The following is an 18,799-nucleotide window of genomic DNA, read 5'->3' on the forward strand; positions in this document are numbered from 1 at the left end:
GTCGAGGCGGAAAAGTGAACTTTGCGCTACGTAAGTGGAGGTCGTAAGTGTAAAGGTCGAAGTGTTGTATGCGAACTAATGAATGAGAATCAAGAACATGGTTCATTGTTGGTTATAAGTCCTAGATTTCTGTTTCTAATTGCAATATCGGAGATGAAGAGAAGTAGAAACGGCGTTTTATACTGTTTAGAACTTTTGAAACGATGAAGAACTCAACAGTGAAATGATGTTGGACCTGTACGCCGCCGTAGGTTGTATATAACAGGCAAATCAACAAAGCTTTTAAATAATAAACACTAGCATCTAGTCGTGGAACAGATTTTAATCTTAAATGGCATTGGATTTCGTAGAACTAATCAGAAGACGTCCATTACATTTTCTCATGAAACCCACTCATTTTTGCGTTATTGCTGACATCAGTTTGTGATGAAAACGGAAATGTGTGGATTCTTAAAAAGTGTATTTGGACCCTCATAAGGGTTCGCAAAGACAACACATATTTGAAGGCGAATTTATGTCGTTTCTCTCATTTTCGAACAGACGAACTTGTAGAAGGTATTGTTTTCTCCACAAACCATTCATTTACGGAGTTTGTTTTGTAGTAGAACTGGCTAGAAATTTGTCAGTTATTTGAAGCGTGTCCGCTCATTCACTTGTGTTTACTAATGAACCTCCAAAATCCCATCGAACTCTACAGACTTTAAATGTCTGCGTTTGGTCGTGTTTGTCCCATTTTTTTCCCTTGTAGCTTACTAACTAAATTTAATATTAATTCGACTCTAAACTCACTAATAATAATGCGGTCTTCTATTTTAGCAATTTTCAATAATCTGCGCTGCAGAGTTAGAACAGTTAATGTAGGATTCGTGCATAGTTTCACGTCAAACAGGAGTCGAACATGTCCTTAGTCAATATTTTCATGGTGACTGGCGTTTTATGTGCCAGGACTAAATAATATTAGAGATATAAAGATAGATTAAAACATTTTTCGACTTTGACTCCTCCAGTCATACTACTCCATTAATGGCGACCTCTCCAAGATAAGTCAAGCAGTAAAATAAGAACTTATGCATTAATGGAAAGTAGTATGGTTATGAGCAGTGGCTAATCAGTTGTTATCCCCAGGTTTTTGTTAAGGTTGCTATTTTTTGATGTTGGTACTTTTTGGTATTATTTCAAAAGGCTGGATATTGGCATAAATCGAAATTATGTCGATTGCATTGCTTAGAATAACACGACTTCAGTCTGACAAAAGTTTTGTAAGGTATATATCAGTTCCACTTATTATATTTCCAATTAGCATAGTGGTATAAGATTATTGACGTAATCAGTAGTAATGCACTAAAGAAATTGAGAATAAAACAAGCAGTGGAATGTTAGAAAAATATGACATTTATGACTTAAATGGAAGTAAAGGATGTGTGTGCATATCGTAAATTTAGGCAAAGCGGTTAGCGTACTGTTTCCCAGCTGCTATGTATGGATCCAGACAAATCACAAGACTAAGCCGTGTATTCAATCACTGAAATACTTGTACCATGAGTGTCAACACCATTTAAGTTGTTGCAGGTGGATGTTATTAAGGAGTTTGTCTAACCTTTGTCGATCGTTTAGGTCGTTTAAGTGTTTCGTCGGGTTCAGAAACATCACCAGTAAACATACTAGGCGCTACGTACCTGTTGAATTTGCGTGGTAGTGCCTTGACTACTGCGAGGAATTGTACACGTGCGTCGCTCACGCCGTGCTCGTAAAAGTCGGCTTCTGCGTAAAAGAACCGGCCTTCGATGTTGTCTGGACAGAAGGGCGTCAGTTGGAACGAAGGTGGGGACATAGTCTTTAACTTAAGTACCTTGGGTGTCTGTTCAGTCATGGTAAAATATCAAGTACGAGAATAAACGAGTGAAAAAATATATATATCCAAAAACACGGAAAAAGTATCATCATACTTAAAAAATAATTATAAAGCAATAATATACAGAATTCTAAAAAGAACAGACTCACAGTTTGCGATTTGGTGTACCAGATCGCGTTAGGCTCACTAACGAAGATGCACAGGTATTTGGAGTTTAACAACGCCTAGACCAGTAACAACTAATATGAATCATGCTCACCAAGTGAAATCAAAAGACAGAAGCGAGGAAGTTCGAAGATATATTTGATAGTCTATTAATATATCCATAGCTTCAGATCATCACCTAGTTGTAGCCAATTTAAAACTGGAGCTAAAAAAGAACTGGACAACTGGACAAACAGCAATACAAGGGTTCAATACAGCCTTCCTTCGAGATACTGACAGACTCAATGAATTCAAGATGGCTCTCAACAACAGGTTCCAAGCCTTACAAGATCTACTGAAGGGAGAAGAAACTACTATGGAGGACAACTGGAAAGGTATCAAAGAAGCACTAACTTCAACGTGTCAAGAGGTTGTGGGTCTAAAGAAACACCATCATAAGGAATTGATCTCTATAGAAACACTGGACAAGATCAAAGAAAGGAAGAACAAGAAGACAGCAATTAACAACAGCCAAACACGAACAGAGAAAGTCTAAGCACAAGCTGAATACATAGAAGCGAACAAGCAAGTGAAGAGGAGCAATATAGTCGACAATAAGAAGTACGTGGAAGAACTAGCAACGACGGCGGAAAAAGCTGCAAGAGAAGGAAATATGAAACAGCTTTACGATACAACGAAGAAACTAGCAGGAAAATACAGTAAACCAGAGAGACCGGTTAAAGACGAGGAAGGCAGGCCGATCACTGATATTCATCAACAGTGGAACAGATGGGTAGAATACTTCGAGGAACTCCTGAATAGGCCGGCTACAATGAATCCACCGGACATCGAAGCAGCACACACAGGACTTTTTATAGATGTCAATCCACCACCGACGGAAGAAATCAGAATGGCCATCAGACAAATCAAGAGCGGGAAAGCAACATGACCCGACAATATACCAGCTGAAGCACTGAAGTCAGACATCGAAGTAACTACAAACATGCTTCACCCTCTATTCAAAAAGATTTGGGAGGAGGAACAAGTGCCGATGGACTGGAAAGAAAGACGCTTCATCAAGATTCCAAAGAAAGGAGATCTGAGCAAATGTTAAAACTACAGAGGCATCACACTACTGTCAGCATCAGGAAAAGTTTTTAACAGAGTGTTGCTGAACCGGATGAAAGACGTAGTAGACGCCCAACTTCGAGATCAACAAGCTGGATTCCGTGAGGATCGATCGTGCACAGACCAAATTGCGACACTACGGATCATCGTCGAACAGTCAATTGAGTGGAACTCAAGAAGATTGTCAACATTATCCGGAACTCATACGACAGACTACAGTGCAAGGTCGTGCATAGAGGACAGCTGACAGATGCATTCCAAGTAAGGGCCGGAGTCAGACAAGGCTGTCTACTCTCCCCTCTTTCTTCTGGTGGTCCATTGGATTATGAAGACCTTGACATCTAAGGGAAAACACGGCATACAATGGACAGCTCAGAATCAATTAGACGATTTGGACTTCGCAGATGACCTAGCCCTCCTGTCGCATACCCATGAACAAATGCAGATAAAGACAGCCAGTGTAGCAGCAGTCTCTGCATCAGTAGGCCTCAACATACACATACACAAGGGGAAAACTAAAGTCCTCAAATTCAACACGGAGAACAACAATCCAATCACTCTTGATGGCGAAACTCTGGAAGATGTAGAATCCTTCACATACCTGGGAAGCATCATCGATGAACAAGGAGGCTTAGATGGAGACGTAAAGGCAAGGATTGGCAAAGCAAGGGTCGCATTGCTACAGTTGAAGAACATCTAGAACTCAAAACAACTTTCAATCAATATCAAAGTGAGAATCTTCAATACCAACGTCAAGGCAGTTTTATTGTATGGAGCTGAAACTTGGAAAGCTACAACAACCACCATCAAGAAGGTACAAGTATTTATAAATAGCTGTCTTCGCAAGATACTCAACATCCATTGACCGGATACCATCAGCAAAACCCTTTTGTGGGAGAGAACAAATCAGCTTACAGCTGAAGAAGAAATTAGAAAAAGACGATGGAAATGGATAGGACACAGATTACGCAAATCATCAAACTGCATCACGAGGCAAGCCCTTACCTGGAATCTTGAAAGGAATTGAAAAAGAGGAAGGCAAAAGAACACATTACGTCGGATAATAGAAGCATATATGAATAACAACTGGAAGGAGCTGGAAAGGATTGCCCAGGACATGTTTGGGTGGAGAATGCTGGTGAGCGGTCTATGTTCCTTCACGAGGAGTAACAGGAGTAAGTATGTAAGTAAGTAATCAATATATCGAGGATCGTCTCATCTAATCTGGCTAGCGATTGCAGGGGTTGTTGGGCACGGCGTTCCCACTCGTGATCTGGTGTGGATGCCTGACCGAGCGCCTTCATCTAGTTGAGTCCATTGAAACTAATGTGGTCAGCATCTAATGTCGAAAACTTACAGAGCTATTTATTTTGGGGATATTGTTAACGGCGTTAAAGGTACTTTTAATTGACATTTTGAACTATGACCATATCTCTCCTTGTATTTCTTCACTTCACTGGACATAAATGTGAATCACTAAATAAGTTCGAGGGCTCAAGTCAAAACCTTACGAAGAGCGTCTTAGATCACCCACAAATCTATGCACATTAAAGTATGGGCGACTCGGGAGTGGCTTTTTAATAACTGTAAAGTCCTTAAAAAGCACTCACAGAACCTAACTACTAACACAGACTTTGGTAGCAGTACACTGAAACTAAAAGCACAATACAACAAAATGGCTTGCAGGCACGTATACCCTGTACACATAACCCATTTCTGCAATTCGCTGACAGCCGAACAATCCAAACGACTTTTTAGGGGTTATTCATGAGGAAATTTGATACATTCTTGTGAACTCAGGATAGTATTTCATAAGAATATAGTATCATTTCTGATTTACTCGTTATATGTTATATACTACATCCTTACGAGAAGCTTATAACTTCTGGTGTTTTAGGATTATTCAACGTAGCTAATTGCTATTTTGAAGCATTCAGTTAACGATTTCTGTTTCAAAAGCAATGGGATTTGAACAATTCCACCTGAAAAGTTCACAGTTGATAAATGTCGAGGCGGAAAAGTGAACTTTGCGCTACGTAAGTGGAGGTCGTAAGTGTAAAGGTCGAAGTGTTGTATGCGAACTAATGAATGAGAATCAAGAACATGGTTCATTGTTGGTTATAAGTCCTAGATTTCTGTTTCTAATTGCAATATCGGAGATGAAGAGAAGTAGAAACGGCGTTTTATACTGTTTAGAACTTTTGAAACGATGAAGAACTCAACAGTGAAATGATGTTGGACCTGTACGCCGCCGTAGGTTGTATATAACAGGCAAATCAACAAAGCTTTTAAATAATAAACACTAGCATCTAGTCGTGGAACAGATTTTAATCTTAAATGGCATTGGATTTCGTAGAACTAATCAGAAGACGTCCATTACATTTTCTCATGAAACCCACTCATTTTTGCGTTATTGCTGACATCAGTTTGTGATGAAAACGGAAATGTGTGGATTCTTAAAAGTGTATTTGGACCCTCATAAGGGTTCGCAAAGACAACACATATTTGAAGGCGAATTTATGTCGTTTCTCTCATTTTCGAACAGACGAACTTGTAGAAGGTATTGTTTTCTCCACAAACCATTCATTTACGGAGTTTGTTTTGTAGTAGAACTGGCTAGAAATTTGTCAGTTATTTGAAGCGTGTCCGCTCATTCACTTGTGTTTACTAATGAACCTCCAAAATCCCATCGAACTCTACAGACTTTAAATGTCTGCGTTTGGTCGTGTTTGTCCCATTTTTTTCCCTTGTAGCTTACTAACTAAATTTAATATTAATTCGACTCTAAACTCACTAATAATAATGCGGTCTTCTATTTTAGCAATTTTCAATAATCTGCGCTGCAGAGTTAGAACAGTTAATGTAGGATTCGTGCATAGTTTCACGTCAAACAGGAGTCGAACATGTCCTTAGTCAATATTTTCATGGTGACTGGCGTTTTATGTGCCAGGACTAAATAATATTAGAGATATAAAGATAGATTAAAACATTTTTCGACTTTGACTCCTCCAGTCATACTACTCCATTAATGGCGACCTCTCCAAGATAAGTCAAGCAGTAAAATAGGAACTTATGCATTAATGGAAAGTAGTATGGTTATGAGCAGTGGCTAATCAGTTGTTATCCCCAGGTTTTTGTTAAGGTTGCTATTTTTTGATGTTGGTACTTTTTGGTATTATTTCAAAAGGCTGGATATTGGCATAAATCGAAATTATGTCGATTGCATTGCTTAGAATAACACGACTTCAGTCTGACAAAAGTTTTGTAAGGTATATATCAGTTCCACTTATTATATTTCCAATTAGCATAGTGGTATAAGATTATTGACGTAATCAGTAGTAATGCACTAAAGAAATTGAGAATAAAACAAGCAGTGGAATGTTAGAAAAATATGACATTTATGACTTAAATGGAAGTAAAGGATGTGTGTGCATATCGTAAATTTAGGCAAAGCGGTTAGCGTACTGTTTCCCAGCTGCTATGTATGGATCCAGACAAATCACAAGACTAAGCCGTGTATTCAATCACTGAAATACTTGTACCATGAGTGTCAACACCATTTAAGTTGTTTGTAAAACCGCATCCACTCAGCATCAGATAACAGGACTGTGCCGTTTGTATAATTTAATTCGACGAGATAATTCTGGATCAAAAATTAGCCGTCATAAATAATATGCTTTTTCTAGAAATACATGTATGGCAAAGTTTTGTTAGTATAAAATTGAATTACACCAAATAACACCATTTAAGTAGAAATTTCAAATGATTGCTCACCGTTAATATAGAGATTTGGCCAATGTACGATCAAGACATGATTCCTGTTTATGTTTCCTTATTTCGTTGTTACTGAGCCCCATTTAGGCGTTGCATAATTGTAATATCTAAGATCTCAAAAGCCAAGTTCACACTCTTACATTAATTACGTGCGTTTTCTATAAAATGAGACAATTACTAATAAAGGCAAGTCATTTAAAATCACATTTGTCTCCCAAAATCTTATTCGGATCTCAGTTTGTCAAATAATCATAGACCATTTTTGTAGTCAACTCAGTTATGTCTGCTACTTTCCATCCCTTCAAGTCATTTATAACCCTAGCGTTCTAGGTGCCCTAAAAGATTGCTAATAAGCGTTAAACAGATCTCACAGATAATCTTACTAACATCAAGAATAAGTTAAATGATCTTATCTTCGACAAATATAGATTGTATCCTTATATCCATACATTCAGTCCTTGCTAAGGCGTTGTCGAATTTCCGCAAAAAAAACCTACATTATCTTATAGTCTACTGGGGTGGGTTTACAAGCTCGAAAAGTTATAAAAAACCTACTAAAACCAAATGTTTACGAGCCGGAATTTCACGTAATCGTAAGTAATATTACTCAACGTCTTTTATGCTGCTGTATTCGTGCGACCGAGCCTCATTTACATTTAGTAGACTTAACGGCTATATATATAAGTAGACACTACTTCTAAAGTTAGGCGATAATGTATCAGTGTACTGATTTTTGTGGACTAACCAAAATGATTGGAGTAGGGGGAATTATATTTTATTGATTCTAAATATGAAGGTTCAGACTCATTTACTGTTGACCTAATCGTTTTCAGTATTCTTATCGAAATTTGGTGTTTTCTTGTTCAAGCCTTATACGCTTTTCTGACTACAAGTTTTTTGGATTAGTTTTTGCTTATGTTTCCTGAAAGTCGGGTAGTTCAAGTGTTTTTTCAAGTCGCCTTTGAGGGAGATGTTTCAACCAATACTTTACCGATTGCTTTTCCACACTATCATACTTATGTAAAACTAACAGAACGATATCGTTTTTTCCCTTTACAGCCACTCTTCGTTCGTGGTCCGATTTATAGTGCCAAAAATCCTGCCTATCAGAAAACGCTTATATGATTATACTTCTAATTTTTCATTGACCAAATAAAATTTCTAGTCAATTGTCTCCATGTTTTCTAGAAGTTTACGTTCTGAAACACGCAGCAGAGCCAAAGAAGACCTAAAAAGAGTTCACAAATCACATGAACAGGTTCGAAGCTGGTAAGATATTTTCCACTCCGCTCATTGTCTTTCTAATTTCAATTTCCGCTGTAACAAAACCCTAGTAGTATGTTTCAGTCCCTTCGAAAATTTTTACGTGGTTTAATTTGTGTAGTTACTGACTTCATAAAAGCCTTTTACAGATTGTAGACATATTGAGTGAAGTATTCGAAATGATTAAAATCAGTAGTCGTGGATTGCAGTTAGTGCATTCGTAAACCCATCACAACGTCCTTGGTGCATATGTTATTAATCTTATAAAATATAAATATTTCACCAGCATTTAATCATTTTTCTCTTGTTCATTCCTTTTGTAAAGGATCTACACATTTGTTGTGTTTGAATGTCGTTAAACAGTTAAAGTCCTAATTTTAAGAAATCCCTTCCTTCAGTAATAAAGGGGTTCACTTATCCTCCTACCATTTCGAAATGTGTTAGCTTGAAATGTATGAAGAGCATCTCAACTATCTCAAATACTATCATATAGCAAGCTCACTAATTGACTCACCTATTTACTGTCCACCTCTATATAACTGATTTCACCATATACAGACGACATGTTTCAAGGATCGCTCATTAAACGGGTATTAAATTAATGTCATTTTCTAATGATTAACACCTTTACAGTAGTCCCTTTAGTTCACGATATATCTAGATATTCTTTTTGACCAACCTTACTTTAGGGAAAAGAAATGGGTCGCTGTCAAGGACACTTCAATGCTTGTTTATAAATGGGTACCTTCTCTTATAATTGATATGGGTCACAGCAAAAAAGGAACATTCAATCGTCAGTCAAGTATAAATAATACATCACATATTTCTTCTGGTATTCTTTCATCGTATTCATGCCAGCAACCTGAACAAGATAATTCTAAAGGTTCAGTGGATACAAATTCAGATAAACTTACGAATCTGAAAAATGAAGACCAAGGTCCGACCGAAACATCACAAGATACAATTCTGTCGGTTACAGGTAAAGACCGTTATCGAATAATCATATTATTACTATTGTGAATTGTGGTTTTGACAGCGTGTTTAAGTTTTAAATGGTTAGAGACGATCCAAAGAAGATTACTGGCTTGGGACCTATCAACCAGTCGTATTTACGATTCCGAAGAAAACCGGTGTTTCTCTAGAACCCTAAAATCCTTGCTACAGTCATAGATATTACCATATGAACTAACAATGATCTGTAGATTTAATGCGTTTACATTAGTTAGTTACTAAGTAGTAACCAATGTTATGTTTCTTAGTCTTTCCTTAGTCATGTTCGGATTTAACACGAGAGCCGCACATAAAGTTTCTATTTTTCTCTTTTGTTGATGCTTTCACTGTACTTCTTGTTGTTGATTTATATTTGGTATGTTATTATATAAATTGTCAAGTAATGGCTTAATGGTTAAGAAACTTGTGTGTATCAGTAGCTATCACATATAAAGTATGGTACACGAATCTGTACGTGTTAAAAAAGGTAATTATATATATAATTATTATCCAAGGATAAATCCATTTTTAATCGTTCTTGCACTTATGATCATTTAGTTGGTACCATATTTTTATTTTACCTATAAAAGTTCAGTGCTATGTTGTAGAGTTATTTGCTTTAACAGTCCAGTGATACTATCAACCGATGCTGATTCAACCCTCAGATTCATGCTTCGGTTAATTCTGCCGAGTGCTTCAAGTTTTATTTCTGAAAACATTGTACTAACTAAAATAAAGTGTTATAACGTACATTAAAAAGAATATATTTATAAAATCTCAGCGAATGAATTTTAAGTAAATCCAACGTTTCGCCTGGCAATCTGGTCCAAGCTTTTTCAAGGAAAATATAATCAAACAACAAAATTATCGAATATTCGATAATTTTGTTGTCTCAAATTAACTCGGCGCCCAAATATTGTGAAACTATTCGTTCAAATTTAGACGAAAGTTCTTATTTGTTATAACGTACGATACCCCAAAATTTGATATTGATACCCAATCTTCCTATACATCAGCCCGACTGACTACTCGATTGAGAATACTGAGAGTGAAAAAGGAAATTTATTGACTAACCAAACTGGCATGTGTGTATACTCCAATGTCATGTCTCATTCCCAGGAAATGTATCCAGTTTCTCGGCCAATCGCGTCCACTTATAATCTGGCTGATTTTTGATTGGCCCAATATAGCGCTTTCTCTCCTGAAAAATTTGTCTGGTTCCTCTTATTCAGCTAAAGGCATTGGAGAAGCGCACATCATCAAGGCTGATGGAGAATTTTTCGTAGCTCAGAACGATATTGGACGTACTGTATTCCTTGGACTGGATTAAACTAACCACGTCAGAGAACACAATGCCTCCGAACATATGGTATACAATGAACCTGTTTAACAAGCGTGCAGCTGTTAATTAGTTAGCTATATTATAGTATCTGAAGGAACGAAAAGAAAATTCGAATTATGAGACGTGGTTTTCTAGAATTTGTTATAAGTAAATATCGTATTCAAGTACAATGATCCTAATTCGACAATATTATCAATTCTAATACGAGTAAAGAAATATTGTCTATAAATATGTACTGAAGAAAGTTCAGAAGTTTTAATCTATTTTAACTCCAGAGCTGACGTAACAACGTTTTTATGCTTTCTATCTCTCCTACATTCTCACTTATCTCTTTACAGTTGTTATATCCTAGTGAGGATTAAATTGTAGATAACTTCTGAGATCTGTTTATAGACTAATATTATACATATATTCTTATTGTATAACTATTGAGTAACTAGATTATGTATGTTCATATTCCTCTTATTATAAGCTTTATTTTGACATAGGCTATTATTATATGATTTACTGTTCTCAATTTATGCCCAGTTTATTAATTAGTCTCCCACAATCGCAACTACTTTTCGACTTGATCTATTTTGTGGTGCGATGTGGTCTATTTGGTTTGTATATAAACCAGGTATGTTTGGAATTAATGATTCGTATAATAGGAGCTGGTATTGGTGTTCTGGTCTCGACTGGCAGAGCTAGACAGGGAAAAGGACCAATAAGGACGCTAGGCTGTTCATACCAGTCGACACGTTATTGGTTTGGCTTAATGTTAAGATTGTATAAGTTATATTCTGATTGGCGAGCAAATCATGTGATATTTAACCGGGTAAAAGTCACAACAATATTTATTTGACTTACCTTAGTTTTCAAACAAAAATGCTTCTGCAAGTATGTTTGATCAAATTGTCGGAAATGTGTCACTCAAATGCATTACGTTTTACTAACCAACCTTTTCGAAAGTGATCAGTTGTGTCAAGATTTTTATTTTACCCTAGAAAATTACTTACCCCCTCGTTATACTATATGGTTATTTTGTAACTTAAATAAGTTGTGACCTCAGACTTAAGAGTGGTTTCACTTCGCGACTGTAGAGTCACGAAGTTATGGAATATTTTTTTATTAGTTTAACATATATTATCATCGTACTTTTATTGAAATAATGATAAACAGAAATACATTTTCGGTATTATTTACAGATGACATGTGCTCTCAAAAAACATCTCATGTGGATACAGAAAACAATAACAGTCAAGAAGCTTCACTTGATGAAAGCAATGACATTATCATGTCATCTGAACAAAAGTCCAATTCATTGGATAATACTATTGACGACACTGTTATTTCAGAACCGATTTCTGTTAAACCTGAGATTGATGAAGATTCAACCATTGTTATTGAAAATGACAGTATTGTTAATAATAACAGTAATAATAATGATGATCGAAATGGAGTTTGTTAAGTTATATACTTCGTATTGATTTTCTGTGTATATGTTTTATTTACTAGTAACATTTTATAATATATCTCAAACAATCAATGATCTTTTGTAAATCTCTTGAGGAAGAAAAATAAATGATCAATTTTTCGTTTGTTCATTTTTCTTTTCTTATCTAGTATGTGTAACTTAATCTGTATAGAAAATCATTGAGTGAAAACGAGTTACAAACTTTTCCATTCGTAAGATATACCTAAATAGAATGTTTTACATATTTTGAACTGTTGTGAAACGAATATTGTCAGTGACTTATTCAAGTAGAAAAAAAGTGAAATGTATTCATATTAGATGGACTGTCTGTTGTACAGTTCATAACAACTTGTGTAAGCGGATTGAATTCAACTCTCCACATTATAACATTCCGGTCATTTGTTAGTACGTTTTATTTCAACTTGTTGGTAGGTCAAGAGTTTCCAATTTAAACAATTTGAATTCCAGTTCGTAGATAAAAGCCAGTAAGGATCGCTATCAAGAGCTTTCAAATAAAGTTTATCGAATTTCTTCTTTGGTCCGTTAGGTAACCTTAAGCACTTACTAGCCTTTCAATTTCTCTGATATAGTTAACTAAGACTGTTCGTGAAGGTAAAAAATAACCGTCTACTAGGGCTGAGTTTGGAAGAGGGGGAAGCTTTTTCGTACCTGAACAATATCATCAATGAACAAGGAGGGTCGGATACAGACGTGAAGGCGAGGATTGGCAAAGCAAGGGCCACAGTCTTACAACTGGAGAACATATGGAACTCAAAACAACTCAACCAATATCGAAGTCAGAACCTTCAATACGAACATTGAGATAGTTCTACTGTACGAAGCTGAAACGTGGAAAATTACTACAACCATCATCAAAAAGGTACAAGTATTTATAAATAGCTGTCTACGCAAGATACTCAACATCCATTGACCGGATACCACCAACAACAACCTACTGTGGGAGAGAACAAACCAGCTTACAGCTGAAGAGGAAATTATGAAAAGACGATGGAAATGGATAGGACATACATTACGCAAATCATCAAACTGCATCACGAGGCAGGCCCTAACTTGGAATCCTGAAGGGAAGCGGAAAAGAGGAAGGTCAAAGAACACATTACGTCGGGAAATCGAAGCAGATATGAAAAGGATGAATAACATCTGGGAAGAGCTGGAACGGATTGCTCAGGACAGGGTTGGATGGAGAGTGCTTATGGGCGGCCTATGCTCTTCGACGAGCAGTATCAGGCGTAAGTAAGCATTCATAAACAATTGTCTACAAGATACTCAATACCCGTTGACTGAATATCAGCAACAAACTACTGTGGGAGTGAACAAACGAACTTTCATCTGAACAGGAATTTAAGAAAAGACTATGGAAGTGGATAGGACATACATTTCGGAAATCATCAAACTGCATTATGAAGCAAGCACTAGCTTAGAATCCTGAAGGGCAACGGAAAAGAGGAAGACCAAAGGACACACTGCACTAAGAATTGGAGGCAGACTTGGAAAGGATGAACAGTAACTGGAAAAGATTGCCCAGAATAGAGTTGGCGAATGCTAGTGAGCGACCCATGCTCCTACGTGAGGGGTAACAGGCGTAAGTAGGGCTTAGTCTAGATAGTCACCAACAACTATGTATACTGGTTTTTGGAAATCCTAAAACACCAATTGAACTTACTCTTGTTTAGTGTAACCTACCAGCATGCTACAACAAACATATTTCAGTGTTTAGAGGAGATTGGAAGTCCTCCCTTTCCTCTAAATTACAATTGATTCAAGCGTAGATGAAGACTATCAATAGTTGGTGTCTATCCCTGCCTTAACGACTACTTGACACCATTTAATTGAGCCATTCTCAGGAAGCTGTCGGCTGAGACTCGATTTCTGTTTTTGAATTCGTTATAATAATTTCGAGTGTGATACTGAAATAAGTTATCGTTAAATCTTCAGCTATTTTAGTCCAAACCTAGGTGAACGATAGCTTTTTGGATCCGATGGATGTATTTTTGAATTTTAGCTCAGTATTTAAGATAGTTAAATGCATGAAATGTGGGCATCTGTTTTGTATTAACCAGATAAATAGGTATCATTAAACACAGCAAAATCATCTGCAAATAAAAATTAGCAAGAAGTTAGGATAGTTATAATAACAATTGTGAGTAGTAATTCAATGTTAGCAAACAAAAAAGGTCTCATTAAATATGCCATATTTGAGAGTGAAATCCTCACACGTGTTAGAATATGGTTATGAGGTATGTACTATACTACAGAAATCATCACAAGACTTCCATTCTAAACTGATTGAATAATTGATCGTTCGGAGTTAAGCTACTTATAAGTAGTCTAAGAGTTTTCACATTATTACATAATATGATATAAATATCTATTTTAAATTATTTTCACCGTTTTTAAGTGAAGATGTAGATTCACTAAAATTAACATATAATTTGATGAAAATGTTGACGTCTTGTTTGTATATTAAAATCAAATTAATATGAGCTGCAAATGTCCAATCGAGATAAGATTGTGAACTTAGTAACTTTCCTCTGCTTTTTTACAAAATATTCTAGTGTCCAAGAGACAAAATGATTAACTTGATACCAATGAGAACACTAAAGATACAAACATACTAATCTTTTAGATACTCCAAAGACCGTTACCAATATTTAGAGATCTTATATGTCCATCAACAAAACAAAATAAATAAAAAATGTAATGGATGTATACGCCCACATATTATGATCATTTACTGCTCTTAACGGCAAATAGTTGGTTATTTTCACTTCTATGCAATGCAAATGAGTGGCCTTTGGACCAACTTTCTCTTGTTTAAGTGTTTTTATTTCATAAAAACAATTATTTCCTTATAAAGACTTAGTAGGCTTTAGAATATACTAAATACTTTATGAGTATTTTGATGTTGAACTGTTAGTATTGACAACCTCAAGTGATTTTCATGAAGGATGACAGCTAGAAATCTATATTTTGGAATATGAAAACACTAAGAAAAAACTGTACAAATCAGTAATAATTCCCACTGGGATAAATGACTGACAAAATCTTCAAATAAAAATTGTTTATTGGAATCCGATCATGTAAGGAATTCAGGAAACTAGAGTTGGTACATTTTTAAAAACAAAATATTATTCACTGCTTATATTTAGGTCAAATGATAAAACAATTGTGTTAAGCCAATCTCTGCTGGTCAGAATAATTAGAATACTTAGGATAGTAACTCTTAATCTCGACAGACGGTTTAAACACCTGTAATTCGTGTTAGAAATACGAAAAATTCGTGTACTTACACAAGTCTAACTTGAAATTGATAGGTTTGTCCCGTTGTAACTATTTCGACTGAAATTTGATCAGTCTTGGTTAGGATTTATGCATTCTGTGTGGGTGGCATAGACATAGCCGTTGTGACATAAGCTAGGATAGAATAGATTAAATTTAGCTAGGAGTGGAATCCATGATGCGCACTTCATTCCATCTAGGACTCATCAGCTGGATGCATCTTCATTCCAGAGCTGATGTTCACCCTGGAACGTGAACCCGGCACCGTCCACTTCAAATGCCAAGGCGTTATCTATTTAGCTACTGAGTCAATTCTATTCCAGTGCTGATCAGATTCTCTGGATTTCCGAAGAAGATTTACGGTACGATGTGTTCAAAAATAAAGTTCCAGACCATTTGATTTAATTCCGGTTATCCTGAAACCCAGTAATTGATGAAATAAGATTTCCGGACAGTTGGATATGGATAATTGTTTAGACTGATGTCTTGCAGAGGTTTGTGGGGGGTAATACAATTACTCACTGATGAATTTGAGGTTAAGACCAAACTATTTTACAAATTTATAAGGTTGAAATTTTCTGCTATGAAATGTAAATTTGATTTCAATTGAAACAAGTTGTTACATAGAAAAAAGTGTCAGCTTGATCTGTCGGTGACAATAAACAGATATTCTTGTATAGCTTGTTTGGAGCCCGTAAAATTGGATCGTCAGACAAGAGAGCAGTTGTATTGATCTAGTCCGAGCATTGATAAGTTCACCTAGGCTGTCTATCTGGTACTAATGACACGATAAATGTGAGAATAACAGTCGAGGGTAACACTAAATGATTATTGGCCAGAATTTAGCTTTACACATTCACTCACTCGCTCGGTAACCAGTGTAAAACAACTCGGCGAGCACAGCTCGTAATTATGCACTTCGAATATAGGAAACAATCATGCAGTAATATAGAGCGAAATCCTGGCAAGATGTCGAGAAGTTTAAGAAGTTAGAATATAGGCACAACCGCCCCACAAGTGAGAGAGAACTGAGTGATAAATCCGTAATAAATGAACAGCAATTTTGGAACAATAATAAAACATACGACAATAGTTGTAGTAGACAAATTCTCTAAAACATAATAATTCGATTGTAATCACATAAATTTGAATATCGTATCCACTGAGTTACGATATCATTAAAATGAATAAGGTAAAGATAGCCATCCTTTTTTGATGTCTAATAAGAGTGTACTATCTAGCGTTTTGTCGCCTATATAGTGAGTCAGTCCTGCTTGAGTCAATTGACGCTAGACCACCATGGAAAACCTGGGAGAACTGGACGACCGTTTGGTCCTAGTATGGGACTCCTCGGCAGCGCGAATCCACGAACTCCTGGAAATGCCTCTTGAAGTCAGTCACTAGTGAACATATAATTATTATCAGAAGGGGTTTTGCGGCGCAACTTCGTGGATTGGTTGGAGTCAGACATTAACACCGTTGGATGCCGGTTCAGTGGTTTGGTGGTTGAGCACTCGCACGTGAGACTGATAAGTCCTAGGTTCGAATCTCGCGGGAGGCGGGATCGTGTATGCGCACTGCTGAGGAGTCCCATACTAGAACAGAACGGCCGTCCAGTGTTTCCAGGTTTTCCATGGTGGTCTAACTTCAATCGACTCATGATCTCAATGACTGAAACTTCATTTTAATCATTTAAAGTTTATATATCTGTGAATACACTACTGTAACGCATTTTAAATTGCCGAACAAAAAATTAATAAAACCAATTAAAGTGTAAGTTAATTCTGTAAAGCAAAATCCCAAGTAAAAAAGAAACTTATACTCTGATATGTAGTATCCACTCACTTTATGAATGGGAAAAAAGTGTTAGACATCGCATACACATTAGACATTGAGAGATAAATGTCTTACAAATGAAAAGATCTTGATTCTATCCTAATGAGTACAATCAATTTGTTCAAAATCTTTTTTTAAAAAAAAGATATTCATTTACACCCTATGACTTATCGTCTATACTGTTTAAATGAATGACAAAAGTGTTACAACATAATTGTTCACCGACATTGATTTATAATAAGAATTATCATTTATATTTCTAAGCTTAAATAAATTTCAAGTTTCTTTTCATAGTTTATTTCAATTAAATAAATTACTTAACTTATTATGACATATCCTAACCTTTAATATCAAATTAAATAAAATGAAAATTATGATTTATTTTATTTTATTTAAATAAATTAAAATGATGATTATAATTATTTCTATTTTTTTAAAAAAAAATAATTGTTATTGATTTGTTTAAATAAACTAATTTTCTAACTTATTTAGTAAAACAAAAGTAAATGAGAAAGAGTAAAGTGGATGCGCACTGCTGTGGAGTCCCACAATAGAACGAAATGGCCGTCCAGTGCTTCCAGATTTCCAATAGTGGTATAACATCAATCGGCTCATGATCCCAACCAAAAACGTAATAATCTTTACAACCCCTATAATGATGACTAACATGTGCTCACTAGTGACTAGTTTCATGAGGGAATTCTCGGAGTTCTAGTGAGAAACTGTGACCAGTAGAGCTAATCCGTGTCGTGGTAGAGATAGGTATCTACCTCAGTACGATGGAAGATGGTCATGCAATTTCATGGATTGGTTGATGTTAGACACTTACACGATTGGATGCCGGCTCAGTGGTCCAGTAGGTTGAGCGTTCGTGCGCGAGTCTGAATGTTCTGGGTTCGAATCCCATGAGCGGGATCGTGGATGTGCACTACTGAGAGGTCCCACAATAGAACGAAACGACCGTCCAGTGCTTCCAGGTTTCCAAAGGTGGTGGTCTAACATCAATCGGTTCATGATCTCAATCAAAAAATTATTATTATACTTACGTTAAATTAAACGAAATTCGTTGAATCTGAATGATATCATCTCTACATGTGCTTAATTAATTATTATATTTTTTTAAAACAAAAAGAATGGTTTAATGGGTATACTTTAAGAATTAATTATTTTCTTATTAATGAAATTAAATGATTAAGGTCAATCTTGGAGTTTAACATAAACAAAACAAAAATAAATTTAACGGAAAACGTTTATATTAGCTCAAAATTGCATAGGATAAATGTTGATATATATATATATATATATATATATATATATATATATATATATATATATATATATAAGCATGCGTAATGTGGTTGTGTAGTAGTTTCCCTCTATGAAACTTATTTATGATAATTTTATAAGGCAATGATGATAAATGGTGATTTGGCATGGATATCATTATTATTAATGTTTCTAATAATATTTTTAATTAAGTTGACAGGGGTTAACCCAAATTAAGAAAATATTAAATAAAATCTTCATAATTCTATCAAAGAAACACATAGAAAAATATTCCAGCGAAAACCGATATTCAGATAGAAACTAGTTATAATTATGAAACAATAAACTACTGTCATTAGTATCACTTTACAACAAATAATGAAGAATTGGTTGATTACTTCTGAGCGTTCAGAAGAACGATGAAAGCTCCACGACCAAACCATCCAGC

The 18,799-nt window shown here is 35.7% G+C and overlaps 1 protein-coding gene across 1 annotated transcript; it reads left to right on the forward strand.

The window, feature by feature from the left end:
- BCL7B (B-cell CLL/lymphoma 7 protein member B) lies at positions 1-12,440 on the forward strand. Its single transcript, XM_051213595.1, has 4 exons — positions 1-1,125; positions 6,255-8,167; positions 8,851-9,140; positions 11,681-12,440. The coding sequence occupies exons 2-4, from the start codon at positions 8,076-8,078 to the stop codon at positions 11,941-11,943; spliced, it is 645 nt and encodes a 214-aa protein (XP_051069583.1). The 5' UTR covers positions 1-1,125; positions 6,255-8,075; the 3' UTR covers positions 11,944-12,440.
- Positions 12,441-18,799: the final 6,359 nt, after the last annotated feature.

Source organism: Schistosoma haematobium, chromosome 3, assembly GCF_000699445.3.
Source record: "Schistosoma haematobium chromosome 3, whole genome shotgun sequence".
NCBI classification, from domain to species: domain Eukaryota; kingdom Metazoa; phylum Platyhelminthes; class Trematoda; order Strigeidida; family Schistosomatidae; genus Schistosoma; species Schistosoma haematobium.

Coding starts and splice junctions, on each gene's coding strand:
- BCL7B (XM_051213595.1), top strand. CDS start 8,076: ATGTTTTCTAGAAGTTTACGTTCTGAAACACGCAGCAGAGCCAAAGAA. Junction 8,168..8,850: donor CATGAACAGGTTCGAAGCTG/GTAAGATATTTT, acceptor ACCTTACTTTAG/GGAAAAGAAATGGGTCGCTG. Junction 9,141..11,680: donor TACAATTCTGTCGGTTACAG/GTAAAGACCGTT, acceptor TATTATTTACAG/ATGACATGTGCTCTCAAAAA.